Raw genomic sequence first — 26,727 nt, 5'->3', positions numbered from 1 at the left:
CTCCAGGGCTTGTCCCACCCCTCAGTGGGAGCTGGGAAGCCCTGCGGTGTGTCGGGGCTCAGCCCAAGCTCCAAGGAAATGCAGTGGCTCTACCTGCAAATCGCAGTCCAACTCCACCAGTCCTCTTCCTCAAACCCTGTTCTGAAAAAAAAAAATAAAATAAGCACGAGGGGGGTTATTTGCATGCCCACCTTTGGGGTTTCTCTGCACTGTGCTCCCTTGCAAACTTCTTCCCAATTGCCCCTGACAGCAAGGTCTTTGGCAAAAGCTGAGCTCCTCCAGGGATGGTGTGACTCCAGGAGCTGGGGCTTTAAGAAAACAACTACATGGTCGAGTGGGCACTGCTGGGAATGTTGGAGGCTCCCTCCCTAACCCAGGGCTTGCAGAGCTGCCCCAGCACCCAGGTACTGCTGCACAAAGCAAATCTACCAGGGACGTGCTTGCACCTTGGGACTGAAACAGAGTCTTCTGTGGGCATGGGGGGCTTCTTGCTGTGTCAGGGGACCCTGCCCTCCTCCTGGAGCCAGCTGCTGATGCTCACTATAGATCACTGTCCAGCCGGTGTCATTCTGGGGGAGGAAATGCAAGAATCCCAGCTATTCCCCCGGGCTGGGGAATGTGCGGCAGGCTGGCTGGAGGAGTCCGTGCCTGGCATGCCCTGCCAGGGAGCACAGCAGGAGAAAAGGACCCTTGTGAAGCAGGATTTTCAGCCAGAGCATCCAGTGGGACCGATCACACGGCTCAGGGTGTGAGTCGACTTCCCCCAGGTTCTCCCACGTTTGTGGGGTGCAGGTGATGCAGCAGAGTCACCCCATCTCTGCCAGCAACACCATGCTCACCCCCAGCCCTGGCAGCATCACCCGTGACCCCCAAGGCGTCGCAACTGCATGCAGCTCCAGGAAACACACGGCCAGCAAGGGAGGAGAAAGAAAATCCAAAACCGGGAGAGGATTTGAGGTTGTCCCATCCTCAGCCTCCAGCCCCACGGCAGAAGGGATCCCTGGCTCTCTCCTAAGCAGACACAAAAGGGGATAACGACCTGCTGCTTCTCAGCAGAGCTGCAGGTGCGCAGGACCCCTGTACCCCAGGCAGACCCATAAATCCTCCTGTCCCCAAAAAGCAGTAGATGGAGAAGCCACGCTGCTCTTCTGACCCTGTCCAACACCCCGAGCGCACACCTTGACAGCAAGACCTTGTCCAGTGCCAGCCTTTCCCACCAACCCCCCCAATCACACCCATCACACCAGTCTCGCCATCACGCTGCAGATCCCATGCCCAGAGGCAGCCAAGGGAGCTGGAGAGATGCAGCTCCAGGCAGGAGACGTGAGCGAGGGCAGAGGCAGGAGCGTCTCTGCAGACACTGACACTGCCTGCACTGGCCAGCAAATCCTCCCTGCAGGCAGAACGCTGCCTGCCTGACAGGCAGCACAGGCAGGACGCCCTGGCATGTCACAACATGAAGCAAAGCCAACAGGAGCAGCAGGGAAAGTTTCAGGGTGCTGCCTGTCCACGGGAGGTAAGGACACACCATCACACACATCACGATGGACTGGGGCGACGGGGGAGACCTGGAGGGCTCCCATCAGCATGAATTCACCCTGGAAAAAACCCAGCTATTAACACATCCCAAGGTATGGAGAAATCCTCAGTAATTTGGGATGAAGCAGGGAAGAGTTTCCATGTTTTCATCACCCATCAGTGAGCTTTCAGTGGGATCCATTCCCTCCATTTGATCCAGCAAGCATAAAAGCTGAGGCCAAATACAGCAATGCCCACTCCAGCCCCAAACACAGAAATGCATCTTAAACAAAGCCCTTTCAGGGAACAGGAGACTGGCTTTAAAAATTTAAAAATTATACCAAAGTGTGACGTGCAAAGAAGCAGAAATCCCAGTGCTGCTTATCCAGAGGTAAATTTTATTTGCCATCAAGTCTCCAAGCCCTTGGGACTCCCTGCAAGTGATGTCGCTTTCTTATCACTCAATTCCAAATAAAAATGGTGTGGTCCCGTCTCTCTGGCAACACTGAAGGTCCCCTGAGATTTAAGCCATGAGCAGATGAAGTGCCCACGTCTGTGTCTGCGCAGGAAGGATTCTCTCACAAACATCACAGAGAATGAACAGAACTGCTTGTGTTAGCTCTCTGTCCTGCCAAATCCACATCTCAGCTGACATCTGGCAGCACCTAAAGTCCTCGGGAAGAACAACCCTGACACCCTGCCTGGGCAAGCCCAGCTCCTGCTGCTTCTGCAGGGAAGATCTAGGGTGGGCGATGGCAAGTGGAGGATGCGGCGCTGAAGAAAAAGAGTCCTTGGAGCTGCTGGCATCGGGAGGGCACACCAACTTGGCATCCCAACACAGCACCCTGCCCAGCACCCCAACAGGGCATCCCAACACGGCACCCTGGCACAGCAGGACCGGCCACAGCCCGGTGCCAAAGCCACCAACCCAACACCCAGTGCTGGGGTCTGAGTCCTGGGAGAACCATCAGCAAAGCAGCCCCCGACCTGTGTACAACCCCAGCACGCTGAAAACCCCCAAGTCTCTCACATCAAAGGACATTTTAAGTAAGTTGGTTGCCCTGGTTGCATTTGCTGCCACTGAATTCAAGCCCTGGGGACCCAACACTCCCCCACCGGCTGTGGGGATGATGGCCCTTTGCAGACGTGACCGGTGACTCAGTGCACAGGAGCCAGCGGCATTTCCAGGTGGGGAGTCCGCTTTGGGAAAGGAATGAGGAATATGCAGCCGAGCTGTCCTCGTGAGCCTGCATGCATGGACATGTCCGTCTGTCCTGCACACCCTCGCCTCTTCCCCTCCTCCCCCACCAATCTGCCAACCCTGCTCATGCAACTGCGGCAGAGGGGCACGGGACTCAAAAATATATTGATCCCACCTCTTGCAGAGACAGAGCAGAGGGACACAGACACTTTCTCTGCACACAAGAAAGGCTGCCAGGTGAGCACAACCCTTATCAGACATCAGAGAACCCACCCAGCCATCCCAAACCCAAGCCAAGCTGCAATGCGCCTGCTGCCTGCGCGCTGCATGGTGCCAGGGCCAGCACCTCAGCTGCAATTCTCGCTGCCTTCACCCCAAAAAGGCTCCTACACCAAAACGCTCTGCTTTCTCCCCAGGAACCCCACGGTGTGGTGTCTCCAGCGGGTGCCCCACCAGAGAGCTGGGATGCGGACACAGCCCAGCGAAGAACCCGCAGGGATGGGCTCGTGGTCCAGGTGCCCACCCTCCATCCGTGGAGCACAGGAGGAGACGAGGCAGGAGCTGGGGCTCTGCACACACAGCAGTAGCAAAGCTCAGCACGAACCCGTATTTTTGTTCAAATGTCTCTTTTGTTTTAACCAGGAAACATTCTCAGTCTCTTATTTAAAACCACCCAAGCCCCAAACCAAGCAATGGTGTGGCACTTCTCTGCCTGATCGCAGGAAGATGGCAGCTGAAGTATCAACAAATCCCATTTTTTGAAAAAAGAACGCGTAACAATATCCTGAACGTTAACAGAAACAGGTGTGTTTGCAGTCTCCATGGCTTATTCCTTTTTTCGTGGTCTTTTTTTTTTAAAAATATTGTCTCCTGAAGCCTCCAGCCTGCCTGGCCGTGGCGGACCTGCTGCTGGCTGCCCCATCCCAGCTGCATCCCTGCTGCGTCGGGGCACCGCTCCAGCATCCCACTGCTCCAGCCGCCAGCAGGCAGCCCCGACCTGCTGGTCCCTGCCAAACCGTCCCCAGGTGGGAATCAAGAGTCAAATAAAGAGGGATCTGGGCAGCGTCAGGCACGATGGGGGTCAGACCCCCGTTTTGTCCCGGCACGCTCGCTCATAAGAGGATCTGCCCATCATTGGCATCCCAGCAGCCCATCCAGGGTAGCTGGGTGGCCCATTTGCCGGTGGCCACCACTCGCAGTTTGATCTGGTCAAATTGCCAGTACTGGTCATCCCTGAAGAAGTAGACGAAGCCGTCACGGTGGGTGAGAGCGCCGGCTGTGCCGGGGGGCAAGCCCTGCCAGTCCCGCAGGCTGCGAGGGTAGTAGGGCTCCACGCCAAGGGTCTCCTCGCCCGCCACGAAGTACTTGGGTCCTTTGAAGAGGACCAGGCGCCGGAGCTGCTGGAAGTAGAGCGCGGTGTCGGGGTGTCGTGGGAGGCCACGGGCGCTGCATTTCTGGGGGAACCCTGCCTCCAGGGTGGAGCCCCTGTAGCACCAGCATCGGCCACCTGGGGAGAGCCGGGGAGAGGGGTTAGAGCCCACCCCCACGGGGTCCATCGCAGGACCAGCTCCAGGAGACGTGGAAGGAGTCAGCCACAGGGCCAGTCTTGCAGCTTGATACGCATCCCTGACATCCGTCTCGTTGGTGACCCAACCAGCACCACTGCGGGGCTGCCCCATGGACTGGGCTTGGGGGGGAAACTGAGGCACAGTAGTTCAAGGGCTTGAAGGCATTGAAAGGGACTGGCAGGGACAGAGCAAGGTGACAGCCACTAGGCTCATGCTGCTGCCTTGCAAACCTTCCCCCTGCTCCTGCACAGTGAGCGGGACCGACGGACCCAGACCCCATGTGGACCCGGACAAGCCAGACCACAGCAGCAGAAATCGCTATGGGGGGCGAGCACTCGGCTGTCCCCGCAGCCACCCTGTCCCCACAAAGCAGGCAGACAAAAGCTCCTTTCTGCTCACCAGCCGCAGCCTGACCCAGCCCCAGGGAGGGAGGGAGCGGACGAGGGAGAGGGGCTTTTGGCTGTCACCCAGCCCCAGCAACAAAGCCCCCTTTCTGAAGAGCCAGCAACTGGGTTCCATTCAAAACTGGGGCTGACCTTGGCAGCCGGGCTGCCTGGTTTGACCTTCCTCTCCCCGGCCAGCTGCGGCACGGGCAGCTTGGGGGTGGCATCTCAGCTCCCCGTGGCAGCTTGGCCGCCGGCACGGCACAGGGAACCGTGCGTACCCTGAAAATGCTGCACTCAGCTCCCCTGTGGCCACGCGTCTTTGTGGAGCGTTTTCTCCCCCAGATCCCAAAGGGTTTGGTGCATCTGGTTTTGTTTTTAAACAGAGGTGAACGCTGCTGAATGGACTAATGGGGAAACTGAGGCACGAAGGGAGCACCCAGTGGTGCCCCAGTTCTGCACTGGGAGGGGACCAGCGGGAGGGGACAGGGGACTTGGGCAGAAGAAGGTGTCCAGCCAGACCCAGACAGCCAGATGGGCAGGCAGGAGCAGCGGCAGCCCCGGGGGCAGCTCTCCTGCCCCTGCCTCACCTACCTTTGAAGAAGTAAAACTTGCCGCTGAGCTGGGACCAGGCACAGGCGTCGATGCCGGCGGGGAGGCCAGACCAGCGTGTCTGCAGGGGCTGGGGGTGGCTGGCATTGCCGCTCGCTGGCACCACCCAGTAGTGGCTGCCCTTGAAGATGTAGAGGTTGTGATCCGCATCTGCGAGGCAGAGGGAGGGGTGAGGGGATCCTGGGTGAGAAACCTCATCCCACCTCCCAGCCGCCGCTCCCTGGTCGCCCGCTCCTCCCCGTGCAGCTCTGCGGTGCTTTGGGGATGCTGGGGATCTGGATGCTCCCTTCTGCCTTTCCAGCCACCCCTCAGCTTTCGTAATTCATTGCCTCCACTCCAGCCTGGAGAGGATATGAGCTGACCACAGCTCCTGCTCAAGGCTTGTCTTCCACGGTTGAGCTCCTGCAGCAAATAAGCCTCGCCCTGGCCCAAATTTTAGGATGTTTTCCCCACTCCTAACTCACCAAGCCGTCCCTGTGTCCTCAAGATGCACTCTGCTCTGTGGCAGCGATGTGCATCAATGATGCCACCAGTCCCAGGAGCACGGATGGGGGCTGTGGACCAGCCAAACCCCCCTTTCCCACCACCGGAGTTTATCAGAGCAGAAACAGGCTGCAGCGCTGGGGCAAGGGGTAGGGGGGTGTGTTTTGGGAGAGGGCTGCACCTGCCAACACCCACCAGTGGTTATGGCGTCGAAGAAGGAGTGGCAGTAGTAGGTGCTGAGGCTCCTCTGCTGCCGCTCCCTGCTGTAAAGGTCTGTGCTCCAGTCCTGGAAGTGAGTGAAGACCCTTCCCGGAAGCTGGATGGCCGAGCCCTTGGAGGGCTTCCCTGGATGGAGCAAGGGGTGGTAAGACATGGAGAAGGGGCAGGGAAATGGCTGTGGAGCCATCCCAGGGCTCCAAACGCTCCTTGTCCCACTCTCTGATTCCTGTCCCCCTCTATATGGTGGTGGCAAAGATGCTTTGATACCCCCCCCCAGAAAACATGCACCAGTGTTTCCCTGGTTGCAAACAAGCAGGCAGCAAGTCCAGCCTTCCCGGCCCTGCAGGACCTGGTACCCATCCCACATGCCCTACCACACCTCCCTCCCCTGCCACAAAGGGATGGGGCTCATCCCCACCGTGCCCCTTCCACGTAGACCTCTCCCCTTGCAGGAGAGGGAACAACCCTGGAGGAACTGAGGGATGCTCAGAGAAGCCAGGCTCACCGTACAAGTTCTGGACAGCCAAGATGTCATCCCAACTGAGGACAAAATCCTTGCTAAGCTTCTTGTAGTAGGGAGACATCAGGGCACTCTTCACGGGGGAGTGCTCCAGCCCCAACGTGTGGCCGACCTCGTGGGCCACCACGATGAAGAGGTTGCGCCCTTTGCCGCTGCGGAGGGACCAGCGCTCGGCACTGTCGAAGTGGGCTTCTCCACGCCGGGGGAAGAAGGCATGAGCCAAGGCACCTCCTGGGGACATGAGAGCCATCAGGGACCACGGGACAGGAGAAGACCTCAGCCACAAGGAGCAGGGGGCCACATGCAGCTCTGGTTTGCTTAAATACGCATCAACGTTAGCAATTTGGGAGGCCTCCTGAGAAAGAACAGCAGCTCCCCACAACCATTTCCTGCAGCAGGTACAACCCAAACCAGTTCTGCCTCCTGCTCCTGAGCACACGGGGTTGCACTGTGGTTCATGCATTTGTTTTCTTGCTGAGCTCGGGCCAGGGACTGAAGCCACCGCAGTGACCCATGCCAGGCAAAGGCTCAAGAAGCAAGAAAACATGGGCTCATCTGACAGCGGATAAGCAGAAAGGCTCAGCTGGAAGGAATAAGCTCAGGGCTGGTGGATGCCACCAGGGTGAGGAGGGCTCCTTGAAGGCCACCAGCATGATCCCAAATGAGTGGAGATCTCAGCTGCCTCACCAGCAGACCTCCATTGCTAAGTTGGGAGTAAGGACCCCAAATCAGAAAGCAAACTGGTGCAAACTGGGTTAGAGGGACTGCTGGGGCAGAGCCTTGCCTCCACCACCCCCTAGCCCATCACTGCCCCAGCCCTCCTCCCTGCCAGGGAAGAGCCCACGTTGTAAAAGAGAAGCTTACGAGGGGCAAGCGACCAGCACCTGGTCCATCGAAGGCATTGTTGAGTCCATCATTGTGGTCCCCATGGAAGAAGGTCAGGCGGATGTCAGCCGGGCCATCCCGCGCCTCCCAGAACACCAGCGAGGACACGTTGCTCCAGAGCTCGAAGGCAGCTTTCACGGCCAGGCGCACCTCGTGCTGTGGCAGGTAGGACGGCCAGTTCACCACTCGGTACATCAGGTGCCGCTTGTACCACCTCCCACCTGCAAGAGAGGCAAGAGAGGCAAGCTCAGCATGGCGATGGGGACTTGGACTTGTCCTTCCACCAGGGGCTGCCTGGGTAGAAGAAAGCTTCCTGGTGCTGGGAAACGTCATGGCTTTCCCAAGTTGAAGCTGAAAGTCAACCCACCTGTCCCACCAGCAGCCTCGGCACCCTGCACCAGCAGCAGGATCTGACCCATGAAATCCCTCTGAAGGTGCCACCACTAGATCCCACTATTTCCCAAGGCTGGAGCTGCAATCAAACCCTACCGGGAGGGCCAAAACCTGTCTGAGGAGAGAAGAAGCTGGGGCACCCAGTTCGAACCCTCTGGCTCGCCTCATGCTTTCCAGGGCCAAATCCAGCATGGGTCCCTGACCTGCAGGTCTCCTGCCTGATGCCAGCTTCATGCCCAGAAGAAGATGCAGCCCAAGGACCCGCTCACTTGGAAACAAAGCAAAGCCACCTCTGAAAACAAGTGGCCTAAAGGCAAAAGGAGTGGGAAAGGCTCTGGGCAGCACCCTGGGGGCACTGAAGCACTGCAGGGATGGGGGATGCAGGATTGCAGCCCGGTTAAGGCAGATCTGCCAAGAGCTGGGCACCAGCCACAGGGAAAAAAGAACCGATCCTCAAGGAGAGAGCAGTCGGGTTTGAAATGCATCTCCAGGAAGGAATGGTACCGAGTGCCATAGCAGCAGATGCTGATCTCCATCACAGGCCCAGAGACAGCCAGGGCTTCATCCAGCTGGCCAGCAAGCACAGGCAGGGAGGGAAAGTGCCTGCTTCTACCAGGAGGAGCTGCAGCCAAGCCCTGCGGCGCCTCTGCACCTTCTGCAACATGCCCAGATGCTGCAGGGACACCAAACCCAGGGGGCCACGGCAGCCGTGAGTGCAGGGCTGCGGCTCCCCAGCACCTAAAGCTCCCCTGGCGAGAGGGGGCTCCTCCCTGTCTCCCCCGATCTCCCTCCCTGAGTCCCAGCCTGTCCTGGGTTTATAAGGGATCCTTTCCCTTTTCCCCCCTGTACGTGTAATTTGGACACAGCAGATACTAAGCCAAGGCAAGGAAGAAGAGGCCAGCTCCCCAGTGGCAGGCCTGTCTTTTCACCCTTTTTAAAGGCATCCTGACCTCTTCGACCTGCAGAAGTTGTTGCCTGGAAGCCTAGCCAGGGAAGGATATCCCAGAGGGGACAAACCATCGCTCACTGTTCAATTTAAAAGTATCATTTTACCAGCACTGAGAATCCCACTGCCCATAGCTTCTTCAAAAGCTTTTTCAAGGGAAACAAAGCCCCACTGCCAACAGGGAAGATGGTGACAGTGATGAAGGGGACAAGCCTGAGAGATCCCACTAAGCTCCCCACCCTCCTCCCACCAAGCGGGAGCGCAAAGCTGTGTGTTCCTGCAGCTGGTGCACAGCATCACAGCCCCCTCCTCCTCCTCCAGCACCCCTCGCAGCTGCAGGGACCCTGGAGTGCCGCAATTACATCTAGCCAGGGGCATCCAGGAGTGGGGAAGAAGCCAAGGGGCCATGCTGGGGAGATGAGGGTGTCAGAGCCAGTGCCAAGGCGTGGGAGCAACAGACCTCGATCACCTGCACCGGCTCCAGATGTGCGGGGAAACAGGGGGAACAGAGCTGGTAGCACGCTGGGGCTTGCTGCTGTGGGTCTGAGCCAAGCTGCTTGCCAAGCCTGGTGGACATCCCATCCCAGCTCTGTGTCCTTCCCCCAGTTTCCGAGCAGCCCATGGCAGGGAAGGCTCTGGGCCAGCTGGTCCCTAATCCTGGGGGCAGATTCAGTTCCTTCTGCTCATCAGCGCAACGGCAGCCTCCAACTAAAAAGGGACACGGCTGCGCTTTCCACCAGCCAGGACAAACCCTGCGTGGCAAACGCTAAATACCTGCCTGGATGGCTGCAGCCCTATGATAAAGCCCTGGCATCCTATCCTTCCCTCCGCAAGGACAGACCATCTCCCACCGGAGAGGGAGGGATGGCACCAGCAGACCAGGGCAGAAGGCTCCGGCCAGAGCATCTCGCACCGGAGAGGGAGGGATGGCACTGGCAGGCAAGGCTGGGTGAGGCTCATGTGGCTGGCTCTTGGGGAGAGGAGGGCTGGGTGCCACACGCAGCCATTGAGCCCAGGACAATCACAGGCAGGGAGCTCCCCACGGGAATCCAGGATGCCGGCTGCCTGACATGCCATCTGGCTGAGGACCTGCTGGTCAGCAGAGCTCCCAGCCAGCTCCAGTGCCTGGTAAAGCCCAGCAAGGCAGCTAGAAGAAAGTCCTCTTCCCGGCACCCTCCACTGCAAACCTCGATTTCCAAACAGGACCTGTCCCCAGAGCTTCCCGGAGAGCAGAAAGCCTAGGGTTTTTTCCCCTGCAGAGGGCTTTGTTTGGAGGCGCAGAGTGGGGCAGACACGCAGGACCCCGTCTCACACAGACGGACCCCCTCCTCAGCCCCGCTGGCCACCACCACCGGGCTGACCCAGCTGGGAGCCAAAGCTCACCCCGGGCTGGGTTTGCCCACGTGCTGGCGGGATGATGGACACAGTGGGTGCCCGGTGAGGATCCTGCTGGGAGAGGGGTGGATGGCAGCACGCTTTGCTGGCTCAGCTGCAGCGGCTTCCTGCTTCAAGCAGGATAAACAGCCAACTTCGTACAGAGCCTCCAGCCTTCCTGGCTGGTGCTGCCAGCTGTGTGGGCACCCACTGCCTCCCCTCCAGCCTGCGGGCACCCATTCGGCGTTGCTCCCATCCCTGCTGCCTGCTGGGGCTGCAGCCAGCTGCACCCCAGCCTGCCGCCGTGGGGGATCTGCTGGCACCAGAACACCGGAGCAATAACCGGTGCCACACAGAGCCCTTCCCATCTCTTGCCACCCACCCACGGACTGTGATTCCCAGAAAGGAGCCCCAGGGCGCAGGCTGCTTGCCCATCGCCTGCTGTATGCCCTGCCCGGCTCTGCCACATTGCCCTCCTGTCCCGGGCACGGCAGACCCCCTGCCTGGGAGGGCGATGCAGGGGCGATGCCTGTCAGGGTTTTGGAAGGAAAGCCAGAGGCAGGACGAGGATGAGGGGGCTGTCTCCTGGGGCCATCCATCGCCAGCCCTGCCAGATGTAGAGACAGCCTGACAAGGCACAGAGCCCTTTCTTAATCTCGCCTTCATTTTTCCCATGTCCTAAGCACAGCTGGCCCCAGCCCTCTTGCTCTCTAGGAATCCAGTTACTCATCCGCAAGCCCAGGAGGCAGCTCATGAGAGACAAGAGGCCCAATCCTGGACACACAGGAGCAAGAGAGGTTGCTCGGAGCACAGTTAAACCCCTTAACATGGGTGAAACAATTCCCTGTGGCCAGGAAGCCCAGCACCAACAGGTTTTGGGGTAACTGCTGGGTGACTAACACCCATTAGAAGTCTTCAAGCCCAGCAGAGCCTGAAGATAACTTCACTGTGTGCCAGCCCCTGCCCTTCGGATCATGCCACCACAGCTGTGTCTGGGGCCACGGTGACTTGATAGCTCCCTGGGAGATGTCCTGGCTCCCTCAACAACAGTAAAACCACCCCGGAGAGCTGAATTTCCCTACCAGTGGAGTTGCATCTCTCTAATCATTACTGACATCAAGCCATACAGAACAACTAAAAATAAAAAGGTTTAAAAATAAAGCAGTGCAAAGCCCAGGCGGGTCCCGGGATGGATGCTGTGTCAGTGGGGATGCCCCTCCCTTCCACAGCAGCATCTCCACGAGTCCCATTACAGGATGGAAGAGTTGGACTGTCAGCACCCCAGAAGCCCAAAGCCCACCGGGACCCCCCCAGTGCCAGTGCTCACCGTGCTGCGTGGTGCGCCTGCGGCGCCGGGCGGCAGATGCCCGGTGTGCCCAGGCAGCGCGGCTCTCCCTGTCGCCCGTGCCGCACCGCGGCAGAGCCATCTGATGGAGCGTGGGGGCATCCAGGACCCCGCTGAGCGGGAGGTGGGTCACCCGCTGGAAATCCCTGCGAAAGGAAGGGAGACATCAGCACCCACACCTGGACCCCCCCGGGGGGGGATGGTTAGGTTAGTGCTGGGTGTTTGACCTGAGCCAGGGTTTTCACCCAGCGAGCTTCATGCCCCCCAACCGGAATGCATTCAGGTGGGAAAACAAGCAGGATTTGGCTCTGCAACCACATCTGGCCAGTGAGCCATCTCCTAGCAGGGCAAAAGCAGACAGGGGAGCCTAAAAAATGCCTTTTCCAGTTTTTAACCCCAGTTGTTTGACTTTACATTTGACTTTGCATAGGGTCAGGGATGCTCCCAGAGCCAATGTGATCCCGCCAGGCGATGTCCGAGCAGGGGCTGTCAGCTCGGCCCCCTCGCATCTCCCAGCCACCCCCAACCTCGGCCTCGACGCAGATATTATTGTAAGGGAGCACCGGGCCATAAAAGGCAAATAAAGCAGCGCAGCGAGGCACCAGCTGCCAGCATCCAGCTGCGGGAGCAGGGTATGGACTGGTGCTTCCAAAAAGGACTGGTTGTGCTTTATCATCAGACCGTGTGAGAGGGAGCCCCTGGCTGCAGAAAGACCTCCCGGCTGCAAAAGGACCCTCCAAGAGCTGGCAGCATCCACGCAGCTGGAGTTGCTGCATTTCTGTTGCAGTTTTAAATAAAAGGCTCATACCTCACCGCCTCCATGAACTCGGTGGGGCTGTGTTCGGTCCCTGGCTCGCCGAAGTAGCCGTATTTCTCCAGGAAAAGCTGCAAGAAGAGACAGAGGAGAGGCACAGCTCAGAGCACGGGCAGGCATTTGCACGTGTTGGCTTGGGAGGGGGCAGAGAAAAAGGAGATGTGATGGGAAATGGTGCTGCAAAGCTGGGGCTGTGCAGAAATGGCCAGTTATTTTTTTTCCTGAGACTTCTGGAGCTCAAGCAGCTGCACCTCCTGCACTCATAGAGGTTTCTCTGAGTGTCCTCCCCATCGTTTTCGATGGCTCTTGGGTTTCTGGCCATGACACGATGGAGGCAGAGGGGGAAACATTGCTGTCAACAGATCAAAAAAAACCCGCTGCCATGTCGTCTGCAGCCACAGGCTACCAAACCCGCAGCTCCAATCAACTCAGCTCAACACCAGGATTAAAATAAAGGCTAAAGCGCTGTGGACACAAGTAGGGTGGGGTGAGATGGGGTCAGGCTGCAGCCTCCCCCCATCCCCACACAGGATGTGCTGCCGCAAAGCGGAGACACTCCAGGGGCAATCTGCTCTGCCAAACCATTCTTCTTCTTATCAGCCATTTACATGGACGGAGACTGTCGCTCTGAACTTGCTCCAACACATAAAATTGCACGTTAAAGAAAATAAACGGCTTCCCTCTGCTCAGCCTGTGCCCCCAGCTTTCGGAGAAGTTAATAGCCACGGTCGCAGGAATGCTCCACACCCGCCTTCCCCGCCGCCGGGGATGTCTGCAGGAGACAAACAAGCCGCCCAGCATCCTGTTAGAGCAACAGAATAGGACTTAAAGTAATGAGGAATAAAAAGTGAAAGCGTCTGCTTCATTTCCCACATCCCAGAGGAGAGGTGGGCTGAGCATCAGGGATGCCACGGGCTGCCCCAGGACAGCACGCTGCTGCCTGCTGCAAAAACGTGTGTTTTTAAAGCCACTTCCCTCCCTGCTCATCTCGGGGTGGGGAAAAGATGGGGGGCTGGTGTTAACCTGCACCCAATGCCACTCCTGAGTGCCCACCTTTGGTGGCAGTTCGGTCCCCCACCATGTCCCCGCGCTGGTGGCAGCATCCCTCCCTGGGCACGGCGACAGTGAGCCGGCCACACTCTCCCAGTTGCCTGGTGGGAAGAGGGAATAGTTTCTGGATATGGCAGCCCTGGAGAGAGCCAGGGCCTCTCCCTCTCCTCCTCCTGTCACCGTTAAGAGTCATTTTCACGTCATCCCCCACCCACATCACCCTCTGCACCCAGTACCTCCCTGCAGGCAGGGCTGGCACCTTCCACATGCTCCCTGCCTGTTGCTTACCGCTTCGCAAGCCTTCCCTGTCCCCCTCCCACAACTCATCTCCTCCAGCCACTGAGTTTGACCTCCTGCTTTACACCCCTTCTACCCAGAGGGTCCCCCTCCAGCTGCAGCACAGCGAGGACCAGCACGGCTTCATGTCAGGACACTCTCTTCACCCAGCCCCAGCCAAAAAATGTGGCTGTGTTTCTCACCGAACACATCTACCAGCTGCCTGCCTCGGCTGGAGGTAGCAGCATCTTGTAGCAGTAGAAGCCTGAGCGTGGCCAGAGTCACCCAGACACCGCACACCCAGTGAGTCAGGATAAACTGGGCGTGAGTAAGTGCCGTGCCAGTAAGCAGGAGCATCGGCTTGTTCACCAGGCAAAGCCACACCAGCTCTGCCCGAGCATGGACCGTATAGCCTGGATATGCCATCTGCACAGCCACACGTATAGCCGGGACATGCCACCTGCACAGCCACACGGGGGTAACTCCCCCCTTTACACGAGTACCAGGAGGCAAAATACAGCAGCAACTCGGGATGTGCCTGCGGGGAAGGAGGATACAGGGATGGGGGAGCCACGTGGGGATGGGGGAGCCACATGGGGATGAAGTGGCAGGGAGGTTTGGTAGCCCTGAGAGAGGAATCTGGGGAGGAGAAGGTATCTGGCCCTCCTTCTCTGTGGTTGTGTTTTTATAATGTTTTCCTCCAGAATAAGAATATCGCCAGCTACATATATAGACGCAGGGTGATAATCCCCAGCGGTTACATCATCGCAGATAAATGTGAGCTACAACGCACCCAGACGGAAAGTCCTAGGTCTCAAATCATGGCACAGTCTAAACCTTTTCTACCACAATTTTCCTTTCACTCAGCCTCTAAACTGTTTCAGCTTGAAGCCGTTTTCTCTCCTGTAACCTAACACAAACCCATCCTTAAAGCATGAAAATGTTTTTTCCCGCACCATGATCTCACAAAGGCTTGAAACTCCATCCGGACAAGCCAGGGTGCATGGCAGAATGGCAACCACCACCTCAGCAGCTGCTCTTGAGCAGCAACAAAACGTATGCAGGCCACTGGCTTTATCATTCCCATCCGGATCCCATACAGCTTTGCAAGTCCAGCCAAAGCGGCAGTTCCCCTGTAGTTTCTGGTCCGTGTCACGTTGAGGTTCTTGCACACAGACACCAGCTCTCAGGCTGCAAAACCACCAGGAGAAATCTTATTACATTTTCTAGAGATGGTTATTGTGAGCTCCAGGTAACAGTAGCCTTGGGAACACAGAGCTACAGGAGAGGGATGTGCTGATCCTCCACCCTGCGAGGCATTTATCAGACTGCAGAGCATACCGAGTTCCCTGCACCAGAGAATTTTCAGGGTGACAGGGAACCCAAGAGCCCCATGCCATGGTGCCTTGTGCCCAAAGCAGCACTCAGGACCCACTCCAGCACTGCCCATGCCCTGCACGACCCCCAGAGAGCAGCCAGGCTCTGGCAGAGCAGGGTGGACACTGGCATCAACCCCTTAAACCTCTCCAGAGGCTACAATGCAAAGCCTGGCCGTGCTGGGAAAACTCCCTCCCTCCTGCCCCAGATGGGGAAATGCTCTTTTCTATACAATGGGAAACGAAAAACAGCAGGAAACCAAGAGCTGAACATTAATATGAAATATGCCCAGCTCCCCCTCTGCATGCAGGAGGGAGAAGAGGAAAGATCTAGCTGCCCAGGAGCTGGTGTTGGGGGAGAAAAGCCTTTGGGGCTGCAGCAGGGACAGCGGGAGGATAGTCTGGGGGAGATGGAGGGGCCCTTCCCATCTCAGGGCTCTGATGTGGAGCTGGTTACAACCTTGGAAATCATCTCTGCTTGAGAGCTAAAGCCAAGGAAACACCTTGCCCTCGACCACAGGCATCTCGAGTGGAAGAGAGCCAATAGCAAACACAATTAGACCTCCCTCCCTGGAAACTGGGATAACAACAGCGCAGACAGCAGGCTCTGGTTCCGCCTGCCCTTCCCTCCAAACTCCCAGCTTTGGCATCCTTCCACCAGTTAAGCATCAGAGAAACCTCGCACTGGGCTCCCATCAACTGTGGTCCCTTCTTCTCCGCCTGGATACAAACTCCATCTCTCCCCCCGATCCCCTGGCCGTGGAAGGAAGCAATCCCATCCTGCCGAAGGGTGGGCAGGCATTTTGTGCTGTGGTTACAGAGGATGCCAACTGCAAGCTGCATCTCCAAGGTCTTTTGTTTTTAATCATGAAATGACAGCAGCCTGGTGAGCCAGTGCAGGCAGGTCCCCAGCCCTGGTGTCCAGCAGCCCCAGGTTCCATCCTACGTCATTTCACCACCAAGATGGACATGGGGGAAGCTACTCCCACTTTCCAGCCAGTTGCCCCCCACGGCACAGACACAAGGAGAGCTGGCCCGTGAGCACATTTTGGCACAGCCGCAGAAGAAGTAGCAGCTCCTCCTGCCCACCGGGTCGCTGCCTGCCTTGGAGCTGCCTTCAGAAGACGTTAAGGCATTGAAAAACGTTCATTTGTTCCCACTTTCCTAAGCTGCATCCCTGCCTGCAGTTGCAAACCCTTAGGCAGAGTCCTTATGTCTCTTTTGTTTAAGTGTGTGTATAAGTATCTATATAAATATTATATATATAGACACACAAGAAGGGAGATTAGCAACCACAGGGCTTGGTTATCCTCCCGCTGAAAAGGCAGCAAAATGTCAGCTAATTCTGCATGTTAATGACGGAGGCTGATTAAAACCCTGAGCCCAGTCTGGTTGCTGTGACGCTCCCCCGCTGTGCCTAATCCTGTCCTGAAGGAATCTCCTCTCCCACCTAACCCTCCCAAAAAGCTACTTTAGCAGCAAATTATCTACTTGCCATCGAAGATGTGGAGCTGTGCCCAGCGTCTTTCAGGTTCCTTTAGTTTTTACACTTGACCTTCTGGAGAAGCAGGGGCAGCAAGCCAGGACTGCAGCAAGTCTAACTAAAACCCCTTCTGGTTTCAGTAACCCAGATCTTCAAGATGCTGAATGGGAGCTAGCCCCCTGCCTCCCTGGATCAGAGGGATGCTATGGGACAGCAACAATAACTACCGCATCACTTGAAAGGAAATGAAGGCCATGAAACATGTTGGGCTCGGTGCTGTCTGCCTGCAGGTCGCTCTGCTCACTTGTGCATTAAATAGAGGAATATTGCATCAACCATCGTGGCAATTCACTCCTGCATTTGCAACCAGCCCACCGCTTCGCCCCGGCACCCCATGCCCTGGGCATTGATGGGCTGCACCACCCAGCCACAGCTCCGGCAGTGCCAGCGCCACCCAAATGCCACCCAAAGCACTTGGGAAAAACACTGGGCTTGGCCAAACCTTCCCCTGCGAATACCAGAGCAGCTGACAAACCAGTCCGGTCACGCAGACTGGCTGGGCTTTCATGTTTAAGGAGAGAAAGGAAACTTGGTCTTCACCCTCCGTCGGGATGCGGAGCAGCAGGGGGGAAGGCGACGTGCCCGCTGCCAGCTTCACTGTTAACAAGTGGGGATTGTTTGGGGGAGAGCTGTGAAGAAAGCAGGGCTGGTCACGCCGCGGTGACTCACGGGGTTGTTAATCACACTAGGGGACCACCAGCTGCCTTGGAACCACTCGCTTTTCCACGCTCCCCCTTGGCCACACCGAGCCCGGCAGTGCCTCGCAGGGGTGACAGCACCTGAGTAATTCCTCCTCCTCTCCCCCACTTCTTCCACTGCCGTGCTGAGGCTAAACAGCAAGAATGTTTCCCAGAAAGTGTTTTTTTTTCCTCTTATTTCAATCAGAGGACAAATGTGGGGGTGCCCCAGGAGCAAGCAGGGGTCCCAGCTGACCCCTGAGCCCCAGCACATGCTGGGTGGTACCCAGAGACCCTCGCTCTAGCCAGGCTGCGCTCAGCATCCAGCATCCCAGCTGACTGCCCATCCATAAAGGAGCTCACCTGGACACTGGAGCATTTCCCAGCACAGACAGAGCTCAGAGCCTGTGCTAAATGTGAGCCCTTGGGTTGCCGAGGGGAAAAAATTAGAGGCCATGTGCTGCTGCAAGAGAGGGAGGGAGGAGGGCAGGATAGCAGAGGGGGAAAAATCGAAAATCAGAATGTCTTGGTCCCTTAGTCTCGCTCTCCATTTCCATTCCCTACTTTTCTCAAATTTCTACCCAATTTTTCTTCCCATTGCAACAGACTTGGAGCTTCTCACATGCATCACTGCAGGGACTTCATCGTCCTCTCTCCTCGGCACCACCAGCACTCTGCCACGCTCTCCACCTCAGCACGGGTGAGGTCTCACGTGCCACATATTTACACCGTCCCCCCAGGATCAGGCATTGCCACACACCCCCAACCGCTGTCCTGAGCACAGCACAGCCAGAAAGCAGCTCTGCCAACTACGTGCTATCTAGCATCAGACCTTCTCCTATCTGGAACCTGCAGATAACAAGATGATTTAACACACAAATGTTTCAAATTAAATTTCTAAACTTTCCTTCTCCTTTTTTTTTGAGCTGCAGTTGATATAAATGCAGTGAAAACAAGGGCACAAGGCAGGAAAATAACACAACTGTACATTTTCTCAGACTTTTGCATCTAAGTTTACAGAACCCGTTGTTGCTAACTTTGGCTATTTTAAAAGCAATAAAAAAAAGCTTTAGAAGCAAAGCCTGGCAGCGGTCTGAAAGCCACAAGTAACTAGAATTATCTGATGTTATGTGAGAATTTCAGCTTCCTCTTAAAAGCAAAATTAACTGCTCAGTTTATTTAGACAAAGTTTCTTAGCCCAGTCTCTACACGTTTCCATCGTATATATTGTCCCAAAGTCCCTGGCCAACACAGTATGTCACACTGGGGAAACTGAGGCAGGGAGACAAGCAAGTTGCTTGCCCAGCACCCCTCGCCTGGGATCTGCCACGATCCTGGGATTTGCTCTGAGGCTTCAAGGGAAAAGTTCACAGAAATCACCACTGAGGAATCAAAAGGCAGGCTAGACCTTTTAAAGCTCTCGCCCCCAGTGAGCTGAGGGGGTTTTTTTCAAGTGAATCTTAAATCACTGATTTTCTGAGCACTAAGATCCTTGCGGATTTACTTTTCTCCAGGTGACCTGAGGGGGTGAGGTTTGTGCACACTGGGACAAGCACACGTGTAACTCACCTCTGCGAAACAGCACCTCCCGGCACAAAAAGCCTGCACATTAAAACAAGCCTCTGAGCATTTACATGCACTTTTCATCTTAGAGCATATAAAAAATTCCAATTAATCCACCAGGACTCGCTGGGATTTAAAAATCAAGCATCTGTGCAAACATACACTGGATCGATGCCTAAACAAGAAAAAAAAAAAACAACACGAACCTTTGTGCACAAGCCAAATCTCGTACCTCATCCTCCCAAAGCCAACAGGAATGGATGGTGGCATGGTGTGACACTGATAGGGGGACAAACAGAAGAAATGCAAACAGAGGGGATGCAGACAGCCCTGGCGAGAGGCAGGGGAGGGGAAGGACTGGCTTTTGTCCCCTCCTGATGTGCCAGGAGATGGGAAGATTTCCCAGTGCAAGGCTTCTGTCACCAGAGCAATAGGGAAGGCTGGGTTTGCAGGTGTATGTCACCCGTGGGGACCCAGCTCCCCATACAGCACACGCGGGGACACACCTCAGCGTTCCAAATGCAATCCTATGGCATGGGCCCATCTCCAGCAGGCACGGCCGCACGCCTGTGCCACACATGCACTGCTGGCACCAGTGCAGCACCAGCGTACACAGGCCCAAAGCCGCGGCTGGCACGCTGGGCTCACCCTCGCCGCCCACCAGCACACGCCTGTGCCATGTGCACGCTGCGGGCACACACGGCACGTGTGCGGATGTACATATGGCAAGCACCCATAGCACGGGTGGGGATGCACACACCACAGGCACCCACGGTACGGATGTGGACACATACATCAGGCACCCACAGCACACATACATGGGTGCACATGCCACAGGCACCCACGGCACACGTGTAGACACACACAGCAGGCACCCACGGTGCACAGATGCATGGAGGCACACACATGGAGGCACCCACAGCACACACACATGGATGCACATGCCACGGGCACCCACGGCACACACATGACATGGATAAGCACACATTAGGCACCCACACGTTGGGCACCCACAGCACACATACATGGATGCGCATGCTGCAGGCACCCACAGCACATGTGTGGACACACACAGCAGGCACCCATGACACACATGGAGGCATCCACATGGGTGCACACACCATGAGCACCCACAGCACACACATGACGTGGATGCACGTACATTAGGCACCCACAGCACACATACATGGATTCACGTGCTGCAGGCACCCACAGCACACGTGTGGACACATACAACAGGCACCCAAGACACACACATGGAGGTGCCCACGTGGATGCACACGCCACGGGCACGCACAGCACACACATGACACGGATGCACGCACATTAGGCACCCACACATCGGGCACCCACAGCACACGTACGTGGGTGCACAGAGCACCCATGGCACACGTGTGGACACACACAGCAGGCACCCACACGCCGCGGGCACCCAGGGACATCCACCTGCGGTGCGAACGCGCGTCGGGGACGCGCACAGCGCCCGTCGGGGACGCGCACAGCCCCCGCCGGCGCTGGCAGCGCCCCCCCCGCCCCCGCCGCCGCTCCTACCTCCGCCTCCTGCCGGTGGCGAGCGGCCGGGCCGGGCTGCGCGGCCGCCAGCAGCCCCAGCGCCAGGGCAGCCCGCAGCGCCCCGCCCGCCCGCGCCCCCATCCCGGCTGCGCGCCGCTCCGCTCGCACCGGCCCCGGCCCCGGCCCCGGCCCCGCACCGCCGGCACCGGCCCCCGCGGCCCCGGCCCCGGCTCGCCTCTCCCCGCCCCGGCCCCGGGGGCGGCCCCGGCCCGCCCCGGCCCCGGCCGAGGGCTGGGCTCCGCCGGCAGCAGCGGGCGGCGGGGGCGCCCCCCGCACAGCGAGACACCCCGCGCGGCCAGTGCCCCGCGCACTGTGAGACCCCCCCGCACAGCGAGACCCCCCCCGCACAGCGAGACACCCCGCGCGGCCAGTGCCCCGCGCACTGTGAGACCTCCCCGCACAGCGAGACCCCCCCGCGCACAGTGAGACCCCCCCGCGCACAGCGAGACCCCCCCGCGCACAGCGAGTGTCCCGCACACAGGGAGACCCGTGCACAGCGAGACCCCCCCGCACACTGGGAGAACCCCCACACAGCAACCCCGCATACAGTGAGACCCCCTGCACAGCGAGCCCTGCATAGAGCGAGCTCCCCCCGCACAGCGAGTCACACACACAGCAACCCCCCCCCAGTGAGCCCCCCCCTGCACACAGTAAGCCCCCTTGCACAGCAAGCCCCCCCCCCCCCGCACAGTGAGCACTCCATGCACTGCAAGCCCCCCTGCACAGCAAGCCCCCCACACAATAAGCCCCCCCCCCAGCAAGCACCCCTCTGTGAGTCCCCCCGGCACAGTCAGCCCCCCCTAGACACCCACTCACACCCCGCCTCCCTCCCTGTCTTGCTAGGAGGAGCTGGACCCCCACCGTATCTCCCAGCCCCCTCTCTCTTCCCTCCACATCCCTCTCCTACACCCAGTGCGTGACCACGGGGAGAGCTCAGCTCAGGGCAAGGGACACTGGGGCAAATCCCCCCTGGGGTCTCCAGCCCCAGGGACCCCCTGCGCCCACCTCCCTCCAGCAGAGCACCCAGCCCCCCCTGCACAGCCTCTCTGCCCCGCTCCCGCTGGGCACCCCGGACTCACCCCACCGCCTGCAGAGTGGACACGCGAGCGGCCGTGGCAGGATGTGTCCCGCTGTGGGTGCTGCCTCTCAGGGCTGAGTGGGGAGCAGAGCACGGGTCAGGGTGCTGGGGCAAACCTCCCGCTGGCTGCGGCAGCCGGGCTCGGGCTTTGCCCAGTTTGAAGCTGGGGGAGAGAGGAGAAAGGAGACAGCGAGCCCAGCTTTTCCTAAACCTGTGCTCATGGGTGCCCCGGACCTCCCCGATGGAGAGGGCGTGAGGGCTTGGGCACGGGGGTCCGACCAGGCCGGCCAAGCAAAGCTGCCCCTCATCAGGGGCCTGGCAGGAGCCGCAGCGCACATCAGAGGCACGCTCGCACCCTGTACGAGACAAGCACCTGCTCAGGGTTGTAAATTTGCACTTTTTATGCTTAAATTTCCCTCCTAGGCTGGGACTCGGGCACCCACAGCCATCGCAGGGCTGGTCGCCCCCCAAGGCGCCACAATGCACCCCTGCCAGCATTGCAGCTCCCCTGCAACTCCTACGCAGCTGACAAGTGCTGCAGGTCCCAGTGACAAGTTTACGGCTCTGTTTACTTGCTGCACTATTTTGTTTGACTGTTTTGTTTGACTATTTTGTTTTAATTTGACTAAAGCAAAAGGATGTTTTGATTCTGCTTTGGTTTTGGGGGAACAAAAGAGGATGTGACATAGAGCTGCTTTTGTTTTCATGCCAGCTTCAACCACACACCTATTTTAAAGCTCCCAGGCCTCTTCCTCTTCTTTTTAATCACGCCAAAATCTGGAGTTACAGGAGCATCTGTCGAATGCAGCTTGAAGAGATCCGCAGGGATCCTGCAACACGTTGCTTTTCAGCTGGACGGGGGTTAGCACATGGGGAAGGCAAGTGGGATTTGAAGGAAAGAGAAAGGGATGAGCATAATGTGGCAAAAGAAGGAAGTTGCTAAGCCACGAGGGATAAAAACAGAGATGGAAGAAATGCTGAAGGTTGCAGCTGGGCCCATAAGTGCTGTGTTCTCCAGGCAGCCCCATGCGAGGGGCTGGTGCAAGGGCAACGCTTGGTGCAGCTACAAGAGACCCCAGGGCCAGCAGCTCCTCACCCGGGTCAGCCCAACACTTCCTTTCCAAACAGGAGCAGCTCCGTCTGCAAACGTATCCGTGTTTGGTTCGTATCTAGGAAGCGACTGACCCATCTGCTCTTCCACTTAAGAGTAGGGACGATGAGAAAGTGACTGGCTGGGCTCCAGCAGGAGCAGGAAACTCCGTCCTCTGCTCATTGTGATGTGGGGAAGCGCCTGGGAGGGCACCTGCAGCCCTGGAGCAGCCAGCTTCCCGAGCTGGCATTTCCCCGGGCTGCTGCGTTAGTCCTCAGGGGCTTTGGCATTCAGACGGAGAAGAATTCAGCCCAGCCTTGGAGATGCCAAATCATAGTTCTCTGCAGACTTTTGGCTCGGAGTATAAAGCTGTTTATCCAGCTGCTGCAATCGGAATGGTATCAGGAACAGAAAGGCTGTCTTGTGGGAAGGTGAACTTCCCGCCTCTTTCAGCATTAGGTAAAAGCTCAGAAGTGGGGCAGAAGAGTTTGAATCCTTGTAACTTCTACCCCAAAACTGAAAACTGAGAAGTTAAGCCTGTGGCAAACAAAATTTTACTAGAAAACTTTCTTGGAAGAGCACAATAAACAGATCCATACAAGCTCTGGTTGCCTGAACATTCCCCGTTTCTGGGCTTTCTAGCCCAAATCCCATCTCCCTCACATTTAATGCAGAAGGTCTCAGTGCAGCCAGCTCGCTCCATTTCAAACCCCTTCCCTAAGATGCCTCCAGAGCTTGAACTTGGGGATCCAGAGGGTTCCTAATTTAATACCATCAGCATATTCATTTGGAATGACCAGGGAGAATGAAACGCTGTTAGCCCAGCCACAGGTCTGTTGATAGAGGAGCAGCACGGAGGAGCTGAGCACCACAAACAGTCGAACGGCCGGTGAACCACCGCCTGCACCCAGCAGAAGAGAGCTCCACAAGGAGTTTATAAACCACTATTATGAAAACGCACTTTAGTGACGTGAATTTTCTTGGAGGAGCTTTAATGTTTACTTCAACTGATAAGCAAATAGCAACACCCATTACTCCTCGGTGGCGGTTCCTGCCCAGGGTGGATGCGATGCACAAGAACTGCTGGTTAAAAATCTTTAATGCTTTGCACTAAGGACACGTTCAAGTTGTTCCATTTCATCCACTTGAGACCCTGCCTCTGGAGAACAGCCGTTCTTCACAGGTTTGCTGTTCAACAGCAGCTGCAGCAGCTGGGGAGCGGCAGGAGGGCTCACCCGGTGCAGTGTTGGGCAAGCTGGAAAACATCCCACTGCTGCAAGGTGGCCAGACCTGGGACCACCTCGGCTCAGAGCAGACGGGCACAGTCACGGCTTCCCCTCCTGCCCAGGCAGCAGCCCCAGCCTGCAAGAGTCAAATTCCTCCACAAAGGCAGAAGAAGCTTATATTCCCCTGGCTTTAGCTGTCACAAAGGTAAAGCTTTTCTGCTTGGACACCGTTTCCTTGGGTACTTTGTCCCTGTGTACCAAGTCCTCACAAATCAAAGGACTTCCCCACGTCCTTAATGCGTTAGGCAAGCCTGCCTAGCCCAGCATCCTGTTGGAAACAGAGCCAGAAAAAGACATTTACCAGAAAGGGTACTCAGGGAAAAAAAGAAAACAAAATCCGTACGTGCTTTCCTTGGTTTTACTTATTCTGTGCCGTTCCTGGGAGGTCGGAGGTCACGAGAGGCTGCACCCAGCTGACAGACCCTCCTACAAATACATCAGCTCGAGTTGTGCTGCGTTTGCTGGAGCAGTTTGAATCTCACTGCTTGTTTGCTTGGAGGACGGCTAAACCCAAGCATCTCTCTTTCTAGGATCAGGGTGTCCCGAGTTCCAGCACACATCATCACAGCAGTACGCAAAGTGGGATTTTAAGCCCTTTTGCAACTTTCTGACAGCTGCATTGTAGAAATTGCTTGTAAAGCTGTTTTATTACAGTGGCATTAGCAACATCATCTATGGGGACAAGGTCACGCGAGCTCTTTGTTACCTTGGAAATGGGAATGATCATTTCTAGATGAGGCAAAGCACCAGTGGCTGAATCCTGGCCTCAAAGCCCAAAGACTCGAGCTGTTGGCTTCAGTCACTACTTCCCTATCTCCCTCTAGGACTGTGGTATTTGAGCAACTTATTAAGTTGCATTACTTCTTGGGGTGAGGTGGGTTTGGCTGCATAGAGCCAGCACGGAAACTATTTAGCCGTCTCTTAATTTGTTTAGCTATTATCGTCGCATTTCAGCCCTGTAAGGATCACACGCCACTTCTACACCAGCATCCCTCTGTTACCCTTTTCTCCATAAAGTCATTGTGGAGCTTGGCAAGTGCTAGATGTGTTTTTATAAATAAACCACCAGCATTCCATGCAGGACTCATTTCCAAAACTAAAATCTAGCCACTTAGAAAACATATTGAAGGATAGATCATAGAGACACGCAGGAAGCAGAGGATAGCTGTTCTCAGCTCAGACAACCCAAACTGCTCCTTCTGCTGGGACAGTCTCTCTCGGTTTTCCACCTCCCAATATATCTGCAGTCCTCTCTCTCCTTAGTTTGCAATTTTGTGTATGAAGTCCCACCAAACTCTCACAGAGTGCCTACTGAAGTAGACTTTGTGTAATGCACCTTTTATTTTTGATTCAGCTGTTGGTCCATTAAAAGTGAAAGATTGTCAACAGCCACCTTCCTCACCTGCTTAAAAAATAACACACACAAAACACAGCAATTCTAGTACGTGTAAAACCCCGAGTCTTCTTATGAGGAGTGCTGACCATTAGTAAAGCATTTTATTTGCATAGTAGCACCAGTAAAACCCTAGAAACAGGAGCAGCAAGTCACAGTACCAGCAGTGCTCACTTCAATATGCAACCTACTCTGTTTAATCTAACTAAATGCAGTAAGTTTAACCTAACTAAATGCAGTAACATTCCTAGCATGGCTGTCAGGCCCTGTATTTAAATGGGCAGCCTGCTTAACCAGAGCGCAAGAAGTCAACAGCACGTGTTACCATGTCAGGAAGAGCTAAAATTAATTCAATACTTAATATGCTAGTTAGCAAATTTTTTTCTCACCTTGACACTTTTCACTTTTAACCTCATTAAGCCTTATCCTGCAGAACTTCAGGCAGCTGTGGAGAGAACCCGCAGTGCTTAAGGACTTAGAAGAAACAGTTGCAGGGCAATGATGTAGTTAAAACTGTCACCTGGGCTTGTATCTTTTACAAAACATCACTTCCCAGGCCTCTCTAAATTAATTTCACTCTCTGTGCCAAAAGCAACTACAAACCACACGCGTCATCAAACTAGTACCACCTTGCCTCTGTCTGGTCTGCCAGTTTTCTGCAAAAAACAGCTGGTGAAGAAGATTTCTTTATGTCTTAAACATGTAAGGACACAGGTTCTGTTTTGCCCCAACGCAGAATGGAACATAAACCAAAACAAACGTTTGGCATCGTTGCCAGGCTGGAAAAGCCATGAAGGTGGTGACAGCTCCAGCAGTTTCCTGGCTTACTTGAATACTGGTGTACTTAGTAATCCAGCTGGGTAGTGACTGTTTAAAGATATAATGCTCTTATAGCCTGGGGGAGAAAGCAGGGTTGGAAGTTGAGTCAGCATTAAAGGGAACAAGAACTGTTGCTCTCAACATGGAAAGTACCAGCTTTCCCAACCACCACTCCTTTCCCCAGGGGGGAAAAAGCGGGAGCCCCACCAGGGAACTCGTGGGACCAGGGGAGGTGACATCGCACCCACCTTGGCGCAGCCGGGCTTTGCTCAGCTCGGCCGCCCCTAACTCGCCCTGCACAGCTTTGGGGGCTCAAGGTGCAGCCCAAGGAGGCATTTCACAGTGCGACATGCCAGCGCAGCTGTGTGGGGGAAGAAACCTCAGGCAGTGACACATCCCCTTCTGTTCTGAGCTGTTTATCGCTGCTTTCCTGTCACCCCATCCAGCAGCCACCACTCCCTCCGAGCTGCCACACAGCCACATGCAAGAGCACCCTCTAGCCTGCTTTGCTAAAAATCGTCACACTAGCTTAAACACAATAATCACTCTGACTCTTCCAGCCTGGCTCATTTTTGACAGAATCAGCTTAGCAGTATCAGGCCTCACATATTAAACCTTAAATAAATTCAGAATCTGTTGGTTTGCTTGTCTACAAGTTGCCTTTTTAAAGCCTCACCCATACATTAAATTTTATAGTGTCACTAATACACATATACACAAATTCCACTGTTTTAAGAGGAACA

General features: G+C 56.2%; 1 protein-coding gene across 1 annotated transcript; it reads right to left on the bottom strand.

The window, feature by feature from the left end:
• Positions 1-1,893: 1,893 nt before the first annotated feature.
• MMP28 (matrix metallopeptidase 28) lies at positions 1,894-20,469 on the bottom strand. The gene is made up of 8 exons (XM_055700775.1): positions 20,298-20,469; positions 12,256-12,332; positions 11,430-11,593; positions 7,389-7,610; positions 6,490-6,735; positions 5,961-6,110; positions 5,265-5,432; positions 1,894-4,226 (listed from the first exon to the last, which is right to left on the bottom strand). Exons 1-8 carry the CDS (start codon positions 20,397-20,399, stop codon positions 3,832-3,834), a joined length of 1,524 nt encoding a protein of 507 aa, XP_055556750.1. The 5' UTR covers positions 20,400-20,469; the 3' UTR covers positions 1,894-3,831.
• Between the last annotated feature and the right edge of the window lie 6,258 nt (positions 20,470-26,727).

Source organism: Falco cherrug, chromosome 1, assembly GCF_023634085.1.
Source record: "Falco cherrug isolate bFalChe1 chromosome 1, bFalChe1.pri, whole genome shotgun sequence".
Lineage (NCBI taxonomy): Eukaryota > Metazoa > Chordata > Aves > Falconiformes > Falconidae > Falco > Falco cherrug.
This window is presented reverse-complemented; position numbering and strand designations above follow the sequence as displayed.